Source organism: Oncorhynchus kisutch, unplaced genomic scaffold (assembly GCF_002021735.2).
Source record: "Oncorhynchus kisutch isolate 150728-3 unplaced genomic scaffold, Okis_V2 scaffold3646, whole genome shotgun sequence".
Taxonomy (NCBI): domain Eukaryota; kingdom Metazoa; phylum Chordata; class Actinopteri; order Salmoniformes; family Salmonidae; genus Oncorhynchus; species Oncorhynchus kisutch.
Window position 1 is genome coordinate 195,812 of NW_022265591.1, and position 14,363 is coordinate 210,174.

Here is a 14,363-nt window from a genome sequence, read left to right on the forward strand (position 1 = left end):
ATCGCGTCAGCATGGACCAACGTCCCCTTAGAACGTTTCCCGACTTGTATAATCCATGCCCCAAAGAATTCAGGCTGTTATGGAAGCCAAGGAGGGTCCGACCCGGTACTAGATGGGTTAATAAATTGTCCTGTGTATCTACAGCAACTGCACGATGTCATCGCGTCAGCATGGACCAACGTCCCCTTAGAACGTTTCCCGACTTGTATAATCCATGCCCCAAAGAATTCAGGCTGTTATGGAAGCCAAGGAGGGTCCTACCCGGTACTAGATGGGTTAATAAATTGTCCTGTGTATCTACAGCAACTGCACGATGTCATCGCGTCAGCATGGACCAACGTCCCCTTAGAACGTTTCCCGACTTGTATAATCCATGCCCCAAAGAATTCAGGCTGTTATGGAAGCCAAGGAGGGTCCGACCCGGTACTAGATGGGTTAATAAATTGTCCTGTGTATCTACAGCAACTGCACGATGTCATCGCGTCAGCATGGACCAACGTCCCCTTAGAACGTTTCCCGACTTGTATAATCCATGCCCCAAAGAATTCAGGCTGTTATGGAAGCCAAGGAGGGTCCGACCCGGTACTAGATGGGTTAATAAATTGTCCTGTGTATCTACAGCAACTGCACGATGTCATCGCGTCAGAATGGACCAACGTCCCCTTAGAACGTTTCCCGACTTGTAGAATCCATGCCCCAAAGAATTCAGGCTGTTATGGAAGCCAAGGAGGGTCCGACCCGGTACTAGATGGGTTAATAAATTGTCCTGTGTATCTACAGCAACTGCACGATGTCATCGCGTCAGCATGGACCAACGTCCCCTTAGAACGTTTCCCGACTTGTAGAATCCATGCCCCAAAGAATTCAGGCTGTTATGGAAGCCAAGGAGGGTCCGACCCGGTACTAGATGGGTTAATAAATTGTCCTGTGTATCTACAGCAACTGCACGATGTCATCGCGTCAGCATGGACCAACGTCCCCTTAGAACGTTTCCCGACTTGTATAATCCATGCCCCAAAGAATTCAGGCTGTTATGGAAGCCAAGGAGGGTCCGACCCGGTACTAGATGGGTTAATAAATTGTCCTGTGTATCTACAGCAACTGCACGATGTCATCGCGTCAGCATGGACCAACGTCCCCTTAGAACGTTTCCCGACTTGTAGAATCCATGCCCCAAAGAATTCAGGCTGTTATGGAAGCCAAGGAGGGTCCGACCCGGTACTAGATGGGTTAATAAATTGTCCTGTGTATCTACAGCAACTGCACGATGTCATCGCGTCAGCATGGACCAACGTCCCCTTAGAACGTTTCCCGACTTGTATAATCCATGCCCCAAAGAATTCAGGCTGTTATGGAAGCCAAGGAGGGTCCGACCCGGTACTAGATGGGTTAATAAATTGTCCTGTGTATCTACAGCAACTGCACGATGTCATCGCGTCAGCATGGACCAACGTCCCCTTAGAACGTTTCCCGACTTGTATAATCCATGCCCCAAAGAATTCAGGCTGTTATGGAAGCCAAGGAGGGTCCTACCCGGTACTAGATGGGTTAATAAATTGTCCTGTGTATATATACAGTATATATATTTATATTAATTTCAGTCATTTACTTTTCAAATAACAGTAATTTAGTCTTCGTATTTAACGTTATCTCAAGAGCATTATCTCGCATTTATGTTATCTCAGAGCATTATCTCGTATTCACGTTATCTCAGAGCATTATCTCATATTTACGTTATATCGCGGCATTATCTCGTATTTGTGTTATCTCAGAGCATTATCTCGTATTTACGTTACCTCAGAGCATTATCTTGTATTTACGTTATCTCAGAGCATTATCTTGTATTTACGCTATCTCCAAGCGTTATCTCATATTTAACGTTATCTCAGAGCAGTATCTGATATTTACGTTATCTCAGGGCGTTATCTCGTATTTACGTTACCTCAGAGCATTATCTCGTATTTACGTTATATCATAGCGTTATCTCGTATTTACGTTATCTCAGAGCATTATCTCGTATTTAACGTTATCTCAGAGCATTATCTTGTATTTATGTTATCTCATGAGAACTATGACGGTGTTGGCTTCTCTACTGGAGCTCAAGGCCGGAGTGGTGTACTCTTCATCATGTACTCTGTGTTTGTGAGTGCTGTCGCAGGACTGATGTGGTGTTGGATGTGTGTCTGTTGTGTTGGACGCTTGGATTCTCTTCCTTGTCGTTATCCTCTCAATGTCTTGTTTGAGTCCTATCAAGGGATGTTGTGGTGGTTGTAGTGCTATCCTACCCCTTGGTCCTGGTGAGAGGGTTGTTGACTGTGAGTAGTGCTATCTGACTCCTTGGTCCTGGTGAGAGGGTTGTTGACTGTGAGTAGTGCTATCTGACTCCTTGGTCCTGGTTAGGGGGTTGTTGACTGTGTGGTTGTAGTGCTATCTGACTCCTTGGTCCTGGTGAGGGGGTTGTTGACTGTGTGGTTGTAGTGCTATCTGTCTCCTTGGTCCTGGTGAGAGGGTTGTTGACTGTGTGGTTGTGAGTGCTATCTGTCTCCTTGGTCCTGGTGAGGGGGTTGTTGACTGTGAGTAGTGCTATCTGACTCCTTGGTCCTGGTGAGAGGGTTGTTGACTGTGTGGTTGTGAGTGCTATCTGTCTCCTTGGTCCTGGTGAGGGGGTTGTTGACTGTGAGTAGTGCTATCTGACTCCTTGGTCCTGGTGAGAGGGTTGTTGACTGTGTGGTTGTGAGTGCTATCTGTCTCCTTGGTCCTGGTGAGGGGGTTGTTGACTGTGAGTAGTGCTATCTGACTCCTTGGTCCTGGTGAGAGGGTTGTTGACTGTGTTGTTGTGAGTGCTATCTGACTCCTTGGTCCTGGTGAGAGGGTTGTTGACTGTGTTGTTGTGAGTGCTATCTGACTCCTTGGTCCTGGTTAGGGGGTTGTTGACTGTGTGGTTGTAGTGCTATCTGACTCCTTGGTCCTGGTGAGAGGGTTGTTGACTGTGTGGTTGTAGTGCTATCTGACCCCTTGGTCCTGGTGAGAGGGTTGTTGACTGTGTGGTTGTAGTGCTATCTGACTCCTTGGTCCTGGTGAGAGGGTTGTTGACTGTGTGGTTGTAGTGCTATCTGACTCCTTGGTCCTGGTGAGAGGGTTGTTGACTGTGTTGTTGTGAGTGCTATCTGACTCCTTGGTCCTGGTGAGGGGGTTGTTGACTGTGAGTAGTGCTATCTGACTCCTTGGTCCTGGTGAGAGGGTTGTTGACTGTGTGGTTGTGAGTGCTATCTGACTCCTTGGTCCTGGTGAGAGGGTTGTTGACTGTGTGGTTGTAGTGCTATCTGACTCCTTGGTCCTGGTGAGAGGGTTGTTGACTGTGTGGTTGTAGTGCTATCTGACCCCTTGGTCCTGGTGAGAGGGTTGTTGACTGTGTGGTTGTAGTGCTATCTGACCCCTTGGTCCTGGTGAGAGGGTTGTTGACTGTGTGGTTGTAGTGCTATCTGACCCCTTGGTCCTGGTGAGAGGGTTGTTGACTGTGTGGTTGTAGTGCTATCTGACCCCTTGGTCCTGGTGAGAGGGTTGTTGACTGTGTGGTTGTAGTGCTATCTGACTCCTTGGTCCTGGTGAGAGGGTTGTTGACTGTGTGGCTGTGAGTGCTATCTGACCCCTTGGTCCTGGTGAGAGGGTTGTTGACTGTGTGGCTGTGAGTGCTACAGTAGCCATCTCAACTCAGTAGCTGACAGTGTCTTTCCATTCCTTGTTGTTCTCCAGATGAGGGGCCTTACACAAAGCACTCCAACCCCTCCAGGCCACCGGATGGAGCGCTGGCCATCAGGAGGCAGAGTATCCCAGGTAAGGATACATAACCTCTGACCTCTGACCCCTCACTGAGCCTTGACTTTTAATCTCTCACCTATGAACCCTAACCTGATTGTCCCCAAATGTGATCGACCCATCACCCCTTACCTGATTGGACACTCGTCACCTAATACCTCCCACCTACTACCTAACCCACACCTCCCAAAGAGCTAGATTAACCCCTCCCCTCACCAGTCCTTTCCTAGGGCACACTTAGCAATTCAATGCACACTTCAATATGTTGTGATCCCTTACCTGCCTGTACCTGTCCTTACCTCACCTGACCCTCTGCAACTTCACACCCGTAAATGTCTCTCTTTGCCTCTGAAAGAAACGGTCTGTGCTTCAACAATAGAAAACCTTTACAAACATCTCTAAAGGTCCTGAACAGGATATATTGAACACTTTTACACGGACTCAGTGAGCTCTATTAGAATGTGTTGTTATCTCAGGGACTCAGTGAGCTCTATCAGAATGTGTTGTATCTCATGGACTCAGTGAGCTCTATTAGAATGTGGTGTTATCTCATGGACTCAGTGAGCTCTATCAGAATGTGTTGTATCTCATGGACTCAGTGAGCTCTATCAGAATGTGTTGTATCTCATGGACTCAGTGAGCTCTATTAGAATGTGGTGTTATCTCATGGACTCAGTGAGCTCTATCAGATTGTGTTGTATCTCAGGGACTCAGTGAGCTCTATCAGAATGTGGTGTTATCTCATGGACTCAGTGAGCTCTATTAGAATGTGGTGTTATCTCATGGACTCAGTGAGCTCTATCAGAATGTGTTGTATCTCATGGACTCAGTGAGCTCTATCAGAATGTGTTGTATCTCGTGGACTCAGTGAGCTCTATCAGAATGTGTTGTATCTCGTGGACTCAGTGAGCTCTATCAGAATGTGGTGTATCTTGTGGACTCAGTGAGCTCTATTATCTCGTGGACTCAGTGAGCTCTATCAGAATGTGTTGTATCTCAGGGACTCAGTGAGCTCTATCAGAATGTGTTGAATCTCATGGACTCAGTGAGCTCTATCAGAATGTGTTGTATCTCGTGGACTCAGTGAGCTCTATCAGAATGTGTTGAATCTCATGGACTCAGTGAGCTCTATCAGAATGTGTTGTATCTCGTGGACTCAGTGAGCTCTATCAGAATGTGTTGTATCTCGTGGACTCAGTGAGCTCTATCAGAATGTGTTGTATCACTGGGAGCCAACTCTCTGAGTAACAGATTACTGGGCATGTGTTGCGTCTCCTGGCCTCGTCTGAGAGTTATTAACAAGCTGTTCTGTCAACAACAACAACAACAATGCCAGGCTCAGCTCTAGAGTGAGATAAAAGTGATATCCTTCACTGCCGATTCAGAGCCACGCTGCTATTATACACACTGGCCTCATTGGCTTCAGAGAGAGAGATTAGTCAGGGACAGACTGGGGGATGGATAGAGATGTTTGGATCTGTTTGAAAAAGAGGGAGATAGTGATTATGTTTTTTGTTAAATGGGGAGATAGTGATTATGTTTTTTGTTAAAGGGGGAGATAGTGATTATGTTTTTTGTTAAATGGGGGATAGTGATTGTGTTTTTTTGTTAAAGAGGGAGATAGTGATTGTGGTTTTTTTTGTTAAAGAGGGAGATAGTGATTATGTTTTTTTTGTTAAAGGGGGAGATAGCGATTATGTTTTTTTTAGCCAGTCCCTGTCCGTAATCTTTTGTCTGGAGGCACTAAGGGCATCATAACCATCTCCTGAAGTAATCAGCTTTGAGGTCAGTCTGGTCGCTATAGCAACAAGAGGTCAGTCTGATCGCTGTAGCAACAGGAGGTCAGGATGGTCGTGCTCTGTAATCTGTCCCAGGTTAGAGTGATGGGGTTTGTGTTTTATAGCTAGTTCCTGTTTAGTCCAACGCTCTAACCACTAGGCTACCCTGCCGCCCCAGGTTAGAGTGATGGGGTTTGTGTTTTATAGCTAGTTCCTGTTTAGTCCAACGCTCTAACCACTAGGCTACCCTGCCGCCCCAGGTTAGAGTGATGGGGTTTGTGTTTTATAGCTAGTTCCTGTTTAGTCCAACGCTCTAACCACTAGGCTACCCTGCCGCCCCAGGTTAGAGTGATGGGGTTTGTGTTTTATAGCTAGTTCCTGTTTAGTCCAACGCTCTAACCACTAGGCTACCCTGCCGCCCCAGGTTAGAGTGATGGGGTTTGTGTTTTATAGCTAGTTCCTGTTTAGTCCAACGCTCTAACCACTAGGCTACCCTGCCGCCCCAGGTTAGAGTGATGGGGTTTGTGTTTTATAGCTAGTTCCTGTTTAGTCCAACGCTCTAACCACTAGGCTACCCTGCCGCCCCAGGTTAGAGTGATGGGGTTTGTGTTTTATAGCTAGTTCCTGTTTAGTCCAACGCTCTAACCACTAGGCTACCCTGCCGCCCCAGGTTAGAGTGATGGGGTTTGTGTTTTATAGCTAGTTCCTGTTTAGTCCAACGCTCTAACCACTAGGCTACCCTGCCGCCCCAGGTTAGAGTGATGGGGTTTGTGTTTTATAGCTAGTTCCTGTTTAGTCCAACGCTCTAACCACTAGGCTACCCTGCCGCCCCAGGTTAGAGTGATGGGGTTTGTGTTTTATAGCTAGTTCCTGTTTAGTCCAACGCTCTAACCACTAGGCTACCCTGCCGCCCCAGGTTAGAGTGATGGGGTTTGTGTTTTATAGCTAGTTCCTGTTTAGTCCAACGCTCTAACCACTAGGCTACCCTGCCGCCCCAGGTTAGAGTGATGGGGTTTGTGTTTTATAGCTAGTTCCTGTTTAGTCCAACGCTCTAACCACTAGGCTACCCTGCCGCCCCAGGTTAGAGTGATGGGGTTTGTGTTTTATAGCTAGTTCCTGTTTAGTCCAACGCTCTAACCACTAGGCTACCCTGCCGCCCCAGGTTAGAGTGATGGGGTTTGTGTTTTATAGCTAGTTCCTGTTTAGTCCAACGCTCTAACCACTAGGCTACCCTGCCGCCCCAGGTTAGAGTGATGGGGTTTGTGTTTTATAGCTAGTTCCTGTTTAGTCCAACGCTCTAACCACTAGGCTACCCTGCCGCCCCAGGTTAGAGTGATGGGGTTTGTGTTTTATAGCTAGTTCCTGTTTAGTCCAACGCTCTAACCACTAGGCTACCCTGCCGCCCCAGGTTAGAGTGATGGGGTTTGTGTTTTATAGCTAGTTCCTGTTTAGTCCAACGCTCTAACCACTAGGCTACCCTGCCGCCCCAGGTTAGAGTGATGGGGTTTGTGTTTTATAGCTAGTTCCTGTTTAGTCCAACGCTCTAACCACTAGGCTACCCTGCCGCCCCAGGTTAGAGTGATGGGGTTTGTGTTTTATAGCTAGTTCCTGTTTAGTCCAACGCTCTAACCACTAGGCTACCCTGCCGCCCCAGGTTAGAGTGATGGGGTTTGTGTTTTATAGCTAGTTCCTGTTTAGTCCAACGCTCTAACCACTAGGCTACCCTGCCGCCCCAGGTTAGAGTGATGGGGTTTGTGTTTTATAGCTAGTTCCTGTTTAGTCCAACGCTCTAACCACTAGGCTACCCTGCCGCCCCAGGTTAGAGTGATGGGGTTTGTGTTTTATAGCTAGTTCCTGTTTAGTCCAACGCTCTAACCACTAGGCTACCCTGCCGCCCCAGGTTAGAGTGATGGGGTTTGTGTTTTATAGCTAGTTCCTGTTTGATTTGTTTTGATGAAACCAGTGTTATAGGAAATGATAACTCAGAGAGGTTATGAGCATCCGGGAGCCATTTTACGAGACGACAGATAGAAGGTGTCAACGACTACGTGATTTTTAAACATACAGTAAATGCATGAACCATCTCTGAAACACTCTTTCACTCTCTTTCTCCTAACAGACTTAATGCATTATGCAAGTCTTGTCTTGAATTTCTGAAGCACTTGTTGATTCAAATATAGTTATTTGCACAGATGACTTCATCCTCTCCTCGCCCACACACAGTGAGATGACGGGAGAGAGAGAGAGAGATCGTGAGAGGTCAAGGGTGATAGGGAAAGAAAGAACTCAAGAAAGAGAAAAATGTGTGACTACCTACCTGTCTGTCTGTCCCTCTGGTGCTGTGGGAGAGGCGGGAGAGGTGTGAGACAGTCAGTCTGTCTCTCTGTCCCTCTGGTGCTGTGGGAGAGGCAGGAGAGAGGTGAGACAGTCTGCCTGTCTGTCCCTCCGGTGCTGTGGGAGAGGCGGGAGAGGTGTGAGACAGTCAGTCTGTCTCTCTGTCCCTCTGGTGCTGTGGGAGAGGCAGGAGAGAGGTGAGACAGTCTGCCTGTCTGTCCCTCTGGTGCTGTGGGAGAGGTGGAGAAGTTGGAGAGACAGGAGATGGGAGGTAAACACAGTCAGATCCTGAAAAGAGAGAACAGAGGAGAGAGAACAGAGGAGAGAGAACAGAGGAGAGAGAACAGAGGAGAGAGAACAGAGGAGAGAGGAGAGAGGAGAGAGGAGAGAGAAGAGAGGAGAGAGAAGAGAGGAGAGAGAACAGAGAAGAGAGGAGAGAGAACAGAGAAGAGAGGAGAGAGAACAGAGAAGAGAGGAGAGAGAACAGAGGAGAGAGAACAGAGGAGAGAGGAGAGAGGAGAGAGAACAGAGAAGAGAGGAGAGAGAACAGAGAAGAGAGGAGAGAGAACAGAGAAGAGAGGAGAGAGAACAGAGGAGAGAGGACAGAGGAGAGAGGACAGAGGAGAGAGGACAGAGGAGAGAGGACAGAGGAGAGGGAACAGAGGAGAGAGAACAGAGGAGAGAGAACAGAGGAGAGAGAACAGAGGAGAGAGAACAGAGGAGAGAGAACAGAGGAGAGAGGACAGAGGAGAGAGGACAGAGGAGAGAGGACAGAGGAGAGAGAACAGAGGAGAGAGAACAGAGGAGAGAGAACAGGGAGAGAGAACAGAGGAGAGAGAACAGCAGAAAGCAAAACATCTCTGTTAGACCCAGAAACCATTCATCCTCTCTGGTACACATGTTAACCTGTAGAAATATCTCCTCATCTCTTAGAGACGAGCACCAATGACAGGAACACCCTGCAGGACATACGGTATGCTGGCTCTAAGTTCAGGCAGCCATAGAAGCTGAGATTAGTTGGAAAAGGTCCCTCCTATATCATTTGTGTCCGAGATCGCCGTTTCAGGGCAGTGGCCTTTCTCTACGGCTGATTGATGCTCAGTGGTCACCTTACATCAACTCTAGCATGTTGTAAACTGGGCTGATTCGGTTCAGTGCAGATTACCAGGCACAGCAGCGAATCTTCAGAAAGGGGAACCGAGGCCCCGGGTCCCCTCCCTTCCTGTTTGTCCCCCTCGCACACACACACACACACACACACACACACACACACACACACACACACACACACACACACACACACACCCACACACACACTCCTTCCCCTCCCCATCACAACTCTGCCAGCCAGCTAGCTAGCGCTTCCGATTAGCCGCAAACCCGCTAGCACGGAAATGACTTCAGCTGTGCACGGATACCCCGCCCCCCCCACGACTACCCCAACACCAAACTCCTTTTCTCCATCCTGAAGCCCCCTTTGGCATTCTCATCAATATGCAAATGACTAAGTTAACATTTAATTAAAGGGTAGAATGGCTTGGTCTTTTTCAATTATATGCTTAGTGGGCTATAGACACTGACAGGACAGGCTGTCTGGCAGCACCTAGCTTGTACCTGAACTACATCTCAAATGGCACACTGTCCCCTATAAATGTCCCCTATATATGTCCCCTATAAATGTCCCCTATAAATGTCCCCTATAAATGTCCCCTATAAATGTCCCCTATAAATGTCCCCTATAAATGTCCCCTATAAAGGTCCCCTATATATGTCCCCTATAAATGTCCCCTATAAATGTCCCCCATACAGTGCCTTGCGAAAGTATTCGGCCCCCTTGAACTTTGCGACCTTTTGCCACATTTCAGGCTTCAAACATAAAGATATAAAACTGTATTTTTTTTGTGAAGAATCAACAACAAGTGGGACACAATCATGAAGTGGAACGACATTTATTGGATATTTCAAACTTTTTTAACAAATCAAAAACTGAAAAATTGGGCGTGTTACCAGGGGTTTGTAGTGTAGTAACCATGTTGTAGTGTAGTAACCATGTTGTAGTGTAGTAACCATGTGGTAGTGTAGTAACCATGTTGTAGTGTAGTAACCATGTTGTAGTGTAGTAACAATGTTGTAGTGTAGTAACCATGTGGTACTGTAGTAACCATGTGGTAGTGTAGTAACCATGTTGTAGTGTAGTAACCATGTTGTAGTGTAGTAACCATGTGGTAGTGTAGTAACCATGTGGTAGTGTAGTAACCATGTGGTAGTGTAGTAAACATGTGGTAGTGTAGTAACCATGTTGTAGTGTAGTAACCATGTTGTAGTGTAGTAACCATGTTGTAGTGTAGTAACCATGTGGTAGTGTCCAGGGGTTTGTAGTGTAGTAACCATGTTGTAGTGTAGTAACCATGTGGTAGTGTAGTAACCATGTGGTAGTGTAGTAACCATGTGGTAGTGTAGTAACCATGTGGTAGTGTAGTAACCATGTGGTAGTGTAGTAACCATGTTGTAGTGTCCAGGGGTTTGTAGTGTAGTAACCATGTTGTAGTGTAGTAACCATGTTGTAGTGTAGTAACCATGTGGTAGTGTAGTAACCATGTTGTAGTGTAGTAACCATGTTGTAGTGTAGTAACCATGTTGTAGTGTAGTAACCATGTTGTAGTGTAGTAACCATGCGGTAGTGTAGTAACCATGTGGTAGTGTAGTAACCATGTTGTAGTGTAGTAACCATGTTGTAGTGTAGTAACCATGTTGTAGTGTAGTAACCATGTGGTAGTGTAGTAACCATGTTGTAGTGTAGTAACCATGTTGTAGTGTAGTAACCATGTTGTAGTGTCCAGGGGTTTGTAGTGTAGTAACCATGTCGTAGTGTAGTAACCATGTTGTAGTGTAGTAACCATGTGGTTACCAGGGGTTTGTAGTGTAGTAACCATGTTGTAGTGTAGTAACCATGTTGTAGTGTCCAGGGGTTTGTAGTGTAGTAACCATATTGTAGTGTAGTAACCATGTGGTAGTGTAGTAACCATGTGGTTACCAGGGGTTTGTAGTGTAGTAACCATGTTGTAGTGTAGTAACCATGCGGTAGTGTAGTAACCATGTGGTAGTGTAGTAACCATGTTGTAGTGTAGTAACCATGTTGTAGTGTAGTAACCATGTTGTAGTGTAGTAACCATGTGGTAGTGTAGTAACCATGTTGTAGTGTAGTAACCATGTTGTAGTGTAGTAACCATGTTGTAGTGTCCAGGGGTTTGTAGTGTAGTAACCATGTCGTAGTGTAGTAACCATGTTGTAGTGTAGTAACCATGTGGTTACCAGGGGTTTGTAGTGTAGTAACCATGTTGTAGTGTAGTAACCATGTTGTAGTGTCCAGGGGTTTGTAGTGTAGTAACCATATTGTAGTGTAGTAACCATGTGGTAGTGTAGTAACCATGTGGTTACCAGGGGTTTGTAGTGTAGTAACCATGTTGTAGTGTAGTAACCATGTGGTAGTGTAGTAACCATGTGGTAGTGTAGTAACCATGTTGTAGTGTAGTAACCATGTTGTAGTGTAGTAACCATGTTGTAGTGTAGTAACCATGTTGTAGTGTAGTAACCATGTTGTAGTGTAGTAACCATGTTGTAGTGTAGTAACCATGTGGTTACCAGGGGTTTGTAGTGTAGTAACCATGTTGTAGTGTAGTAACCATGTGGTTACCAGGGGTTTGTAGTGTAGTAACCATGTGGTTACCAGGGGTTTGTAGTGTAGTAACCATGTTGTAGTGTAGTAACCATGTGGTTACCAGGGGTTTGTAGTGTAGTAACAACCCTAGATGTGTGTCTGGACTACATCTCCTGAAAGGAGGAAGTAGAATGAATAAAATAATGTTTTGTTAATGAATTATTAATTATTTGAACATGTTGGTAACCAGTTGTATAAAAGTGACAATGTCCTGGAAGACGGTGTTTGGAGGATAATATATTGGCACAGAGTGCCGGCCCTCGACAAGCCAATGTACTGTATCCTCCAAACACCAGTTTATCACTTAACGAAACAGTAGACAGAGAGTTAAAGGATGACAGAGGAGGACAGGGTTCATGTCCTCTGAGAGTTAAACAGAGAGTTAAAGGAGGACAGAGGAGGACAGGGTTCATGTCCTCTGAGAGTTAAACAGAGAGTTAAAGGAGGACAGAGGAGGACAGGGTTCATGTCCTCTGAGAGTTAAACAGAGAGTTAAAGGAGGACAGAGGAGGACAGGGTTCATGTCCTCTGTTCCTTGGTGTCACTACATCACGCGGTTTTTAAAGTGTCCTGGACAGTATCCCTGCTGTGTGCTGTTCTCAGGGCCATCTGCCAGGCCTGCTCACTAGGGAAATGACTGAGCAGGAGAAGGACATTTTGTCTGACGCAGTCCCCTTGTCTCACTGTCCTCTAACCCTACTATCACATAGGACAGGAACGGGCACAGAGGAGAGGATATGACCTATGGGGGGGGGGGGGGGGGGGGAGAGAGAAGTGAGGGAGAGGAAGGGAGGATAGGACATAGGAAAGGGCAGAGGAGAGGAAGAGGAGGAGGAGGAGGAGGAGATTGGAGGAGGAGGAGGGAGGACAAGGAGAGAGAGGAGAGGAGGAGGGAGGACAAGGAGAGAGAGGAGAGGAGGAGGGAGGACAAGGAGAGAGAGGAGAGGAGGAGGGAGGACAAGGAGAGAGAGGAGAGGAGGAGGGAGGACAAGGAGAGAGAGGAGAGAAGGAGGGAGGACAAGGAGAGAGAGGAGAGGAGGAGGGAGGACAAGGAGAGAGAGGAGAGGAGGAGGGAGGACAAGGAGAGAGAGGAGAGGAGGAGGGAGGACAAGGAGAGAGAGGAGAGCAGGAGGGAGGACAAGGAGAGAGAGGAGAGGAGGAGGGAGGACAAGGAGAGAGAGGAGAGGAGGAGGGAGGACAAGGAGAGAGAGAGGCGAGGAGGAGGGAGGACGAGGAGAGAGAGGAGAGGAGGAGGGAGGACAAGGAGAGAGAGGAGAGGAGGACAAGGAGAGAGGAAGAGAGTGGATGAGGAGAGAGGAAGGGGAGAGAGGAGGTGGAAAGAGGAGGAGGAGGGGGGAGGAGGAGGAGGAGGAGAGAGGAAGAGAGTGGATGAGGAGAGAGGAGGTGGAAAGAGGAGGAGGAGGAGAGAGAGAGAGAGACAGAGGCTTGTTTCTCTCTCTTGATCGTATCTCTCACCACTCACCATTCTAAGAGGCTTATCCACATTCTGAGCATCATAGACAGGATACAACCCACCAGATCACAGCCTGGTCTGTGGGGTTTTGGAACAGAGAGACAGTTTGTCTCTTCACAGTGTGATGCACAATTCATTCACCCTCCAGTGTTCACAGAACCATCGTTGACTGGTTATGTTGATGAAGACCCTCCAGACAGACTGTCTCAGATTGTAGTGGTGATGAAGACCCTCCAGACAGACTGTCTCAGATTGTAGTGGTTAGATATGACTGGTTATGTTGATGAAGACCCTCCAGACAGACTGTCTCAGATTGTAGTGTTGATGAAGACCCTCCAGACAGACTGTCTCAGATTGTAGTGTTGATGAAGACCCTCCAGACAGACTGTCTCAGATTGTAGTGGTGATGAAGACCCTCCAGACAGACTGTCTCAGATTGTAGTGGTGATGAAGACCCTCCAGACAGACTGTCTCAGATTCTAGTGGTTAGATATGACTGGTTATGTTGATGAAGACCCTCCAGACAGACTGTCTCAGATTGTAGTGTTGATGAAGACCCTCCAGACAGACTGTCTCAGATTGTAGTGTTGATGAAGACCCTCCAGACAGACTGTCTCAGATTGTAGTGTTGATGAAGACCCTCCAGACAGACTGTCTCAGATTGTAGTGGTGATGAAGACCCTCCAGACAGACTGTCTCAGATTGTAGTGTTGATGAAGACCCTCCAGACAGACTGTCTCAGATTGTAGTGTTGATGAAGACTCTCCAGACAGACTGTCTCAGATTGTAGTGTTGATGAAGACCCTCCAGACAGACTGTCTCAGATTGTAGTGGTTAGATATGACTGGTTATGTTGATGAAGACCCTCCAGACAGACTGTCTCAGATTGTAGTGTTGATGAAGACCCTCCAGACAGACTGTCTCAGATTGTAGTAGTGATGAAGACCCTCCAGACAGACTGTCTCAGATTGTAGTGTTGATGAAGACCCTCCAGACAGACTGTCTCAGATTGTAGTGGTGATGAAGACCCTCCAGACAGACTGTCTCAGATTGTAGTGTTGATGAAGACCCTCCAGACAGACTGTCTCAGATTGTAGTGGTGATGAAGACCCTCCAGACAGACTGTCTCAGATTGTAGTGGTGATGAAGACTCTCCAGACAGACTGTCTCAGATTGTAGTGTTGATGAAGACCCTCCAGACAGACTGTCTCAGATTGTAGTGTTGATGAAGACCCTCCAGACA

General features: G+C 47.1%; 1 protein-coding gene across 1 annotated transcript in view; it reads left to right on the plus strand.

Moving 5' to 3' along the window:
- The first annotated feature begins 2,071 nt into the window (after window positions 1-2,071).
- Window positions 2,072-14,363, plus strand: part of LOC109881755 (glutamate receptor-interacting protein 1-like) — a 142,619-nt gene continuing 130,327 nt past the window's right edge. The window contains 3 exon segments of the mRNA XM_031820760.1: window positions 2,072-2,129; window positions 3,754-3,834; window positions 8,862-8,901. Coding sequence (XP_031676620.1) covers window positions 2,072-2,129; window positions 3,754-3,834; window positions 8,862-8,901 — 179 coding nt within the window.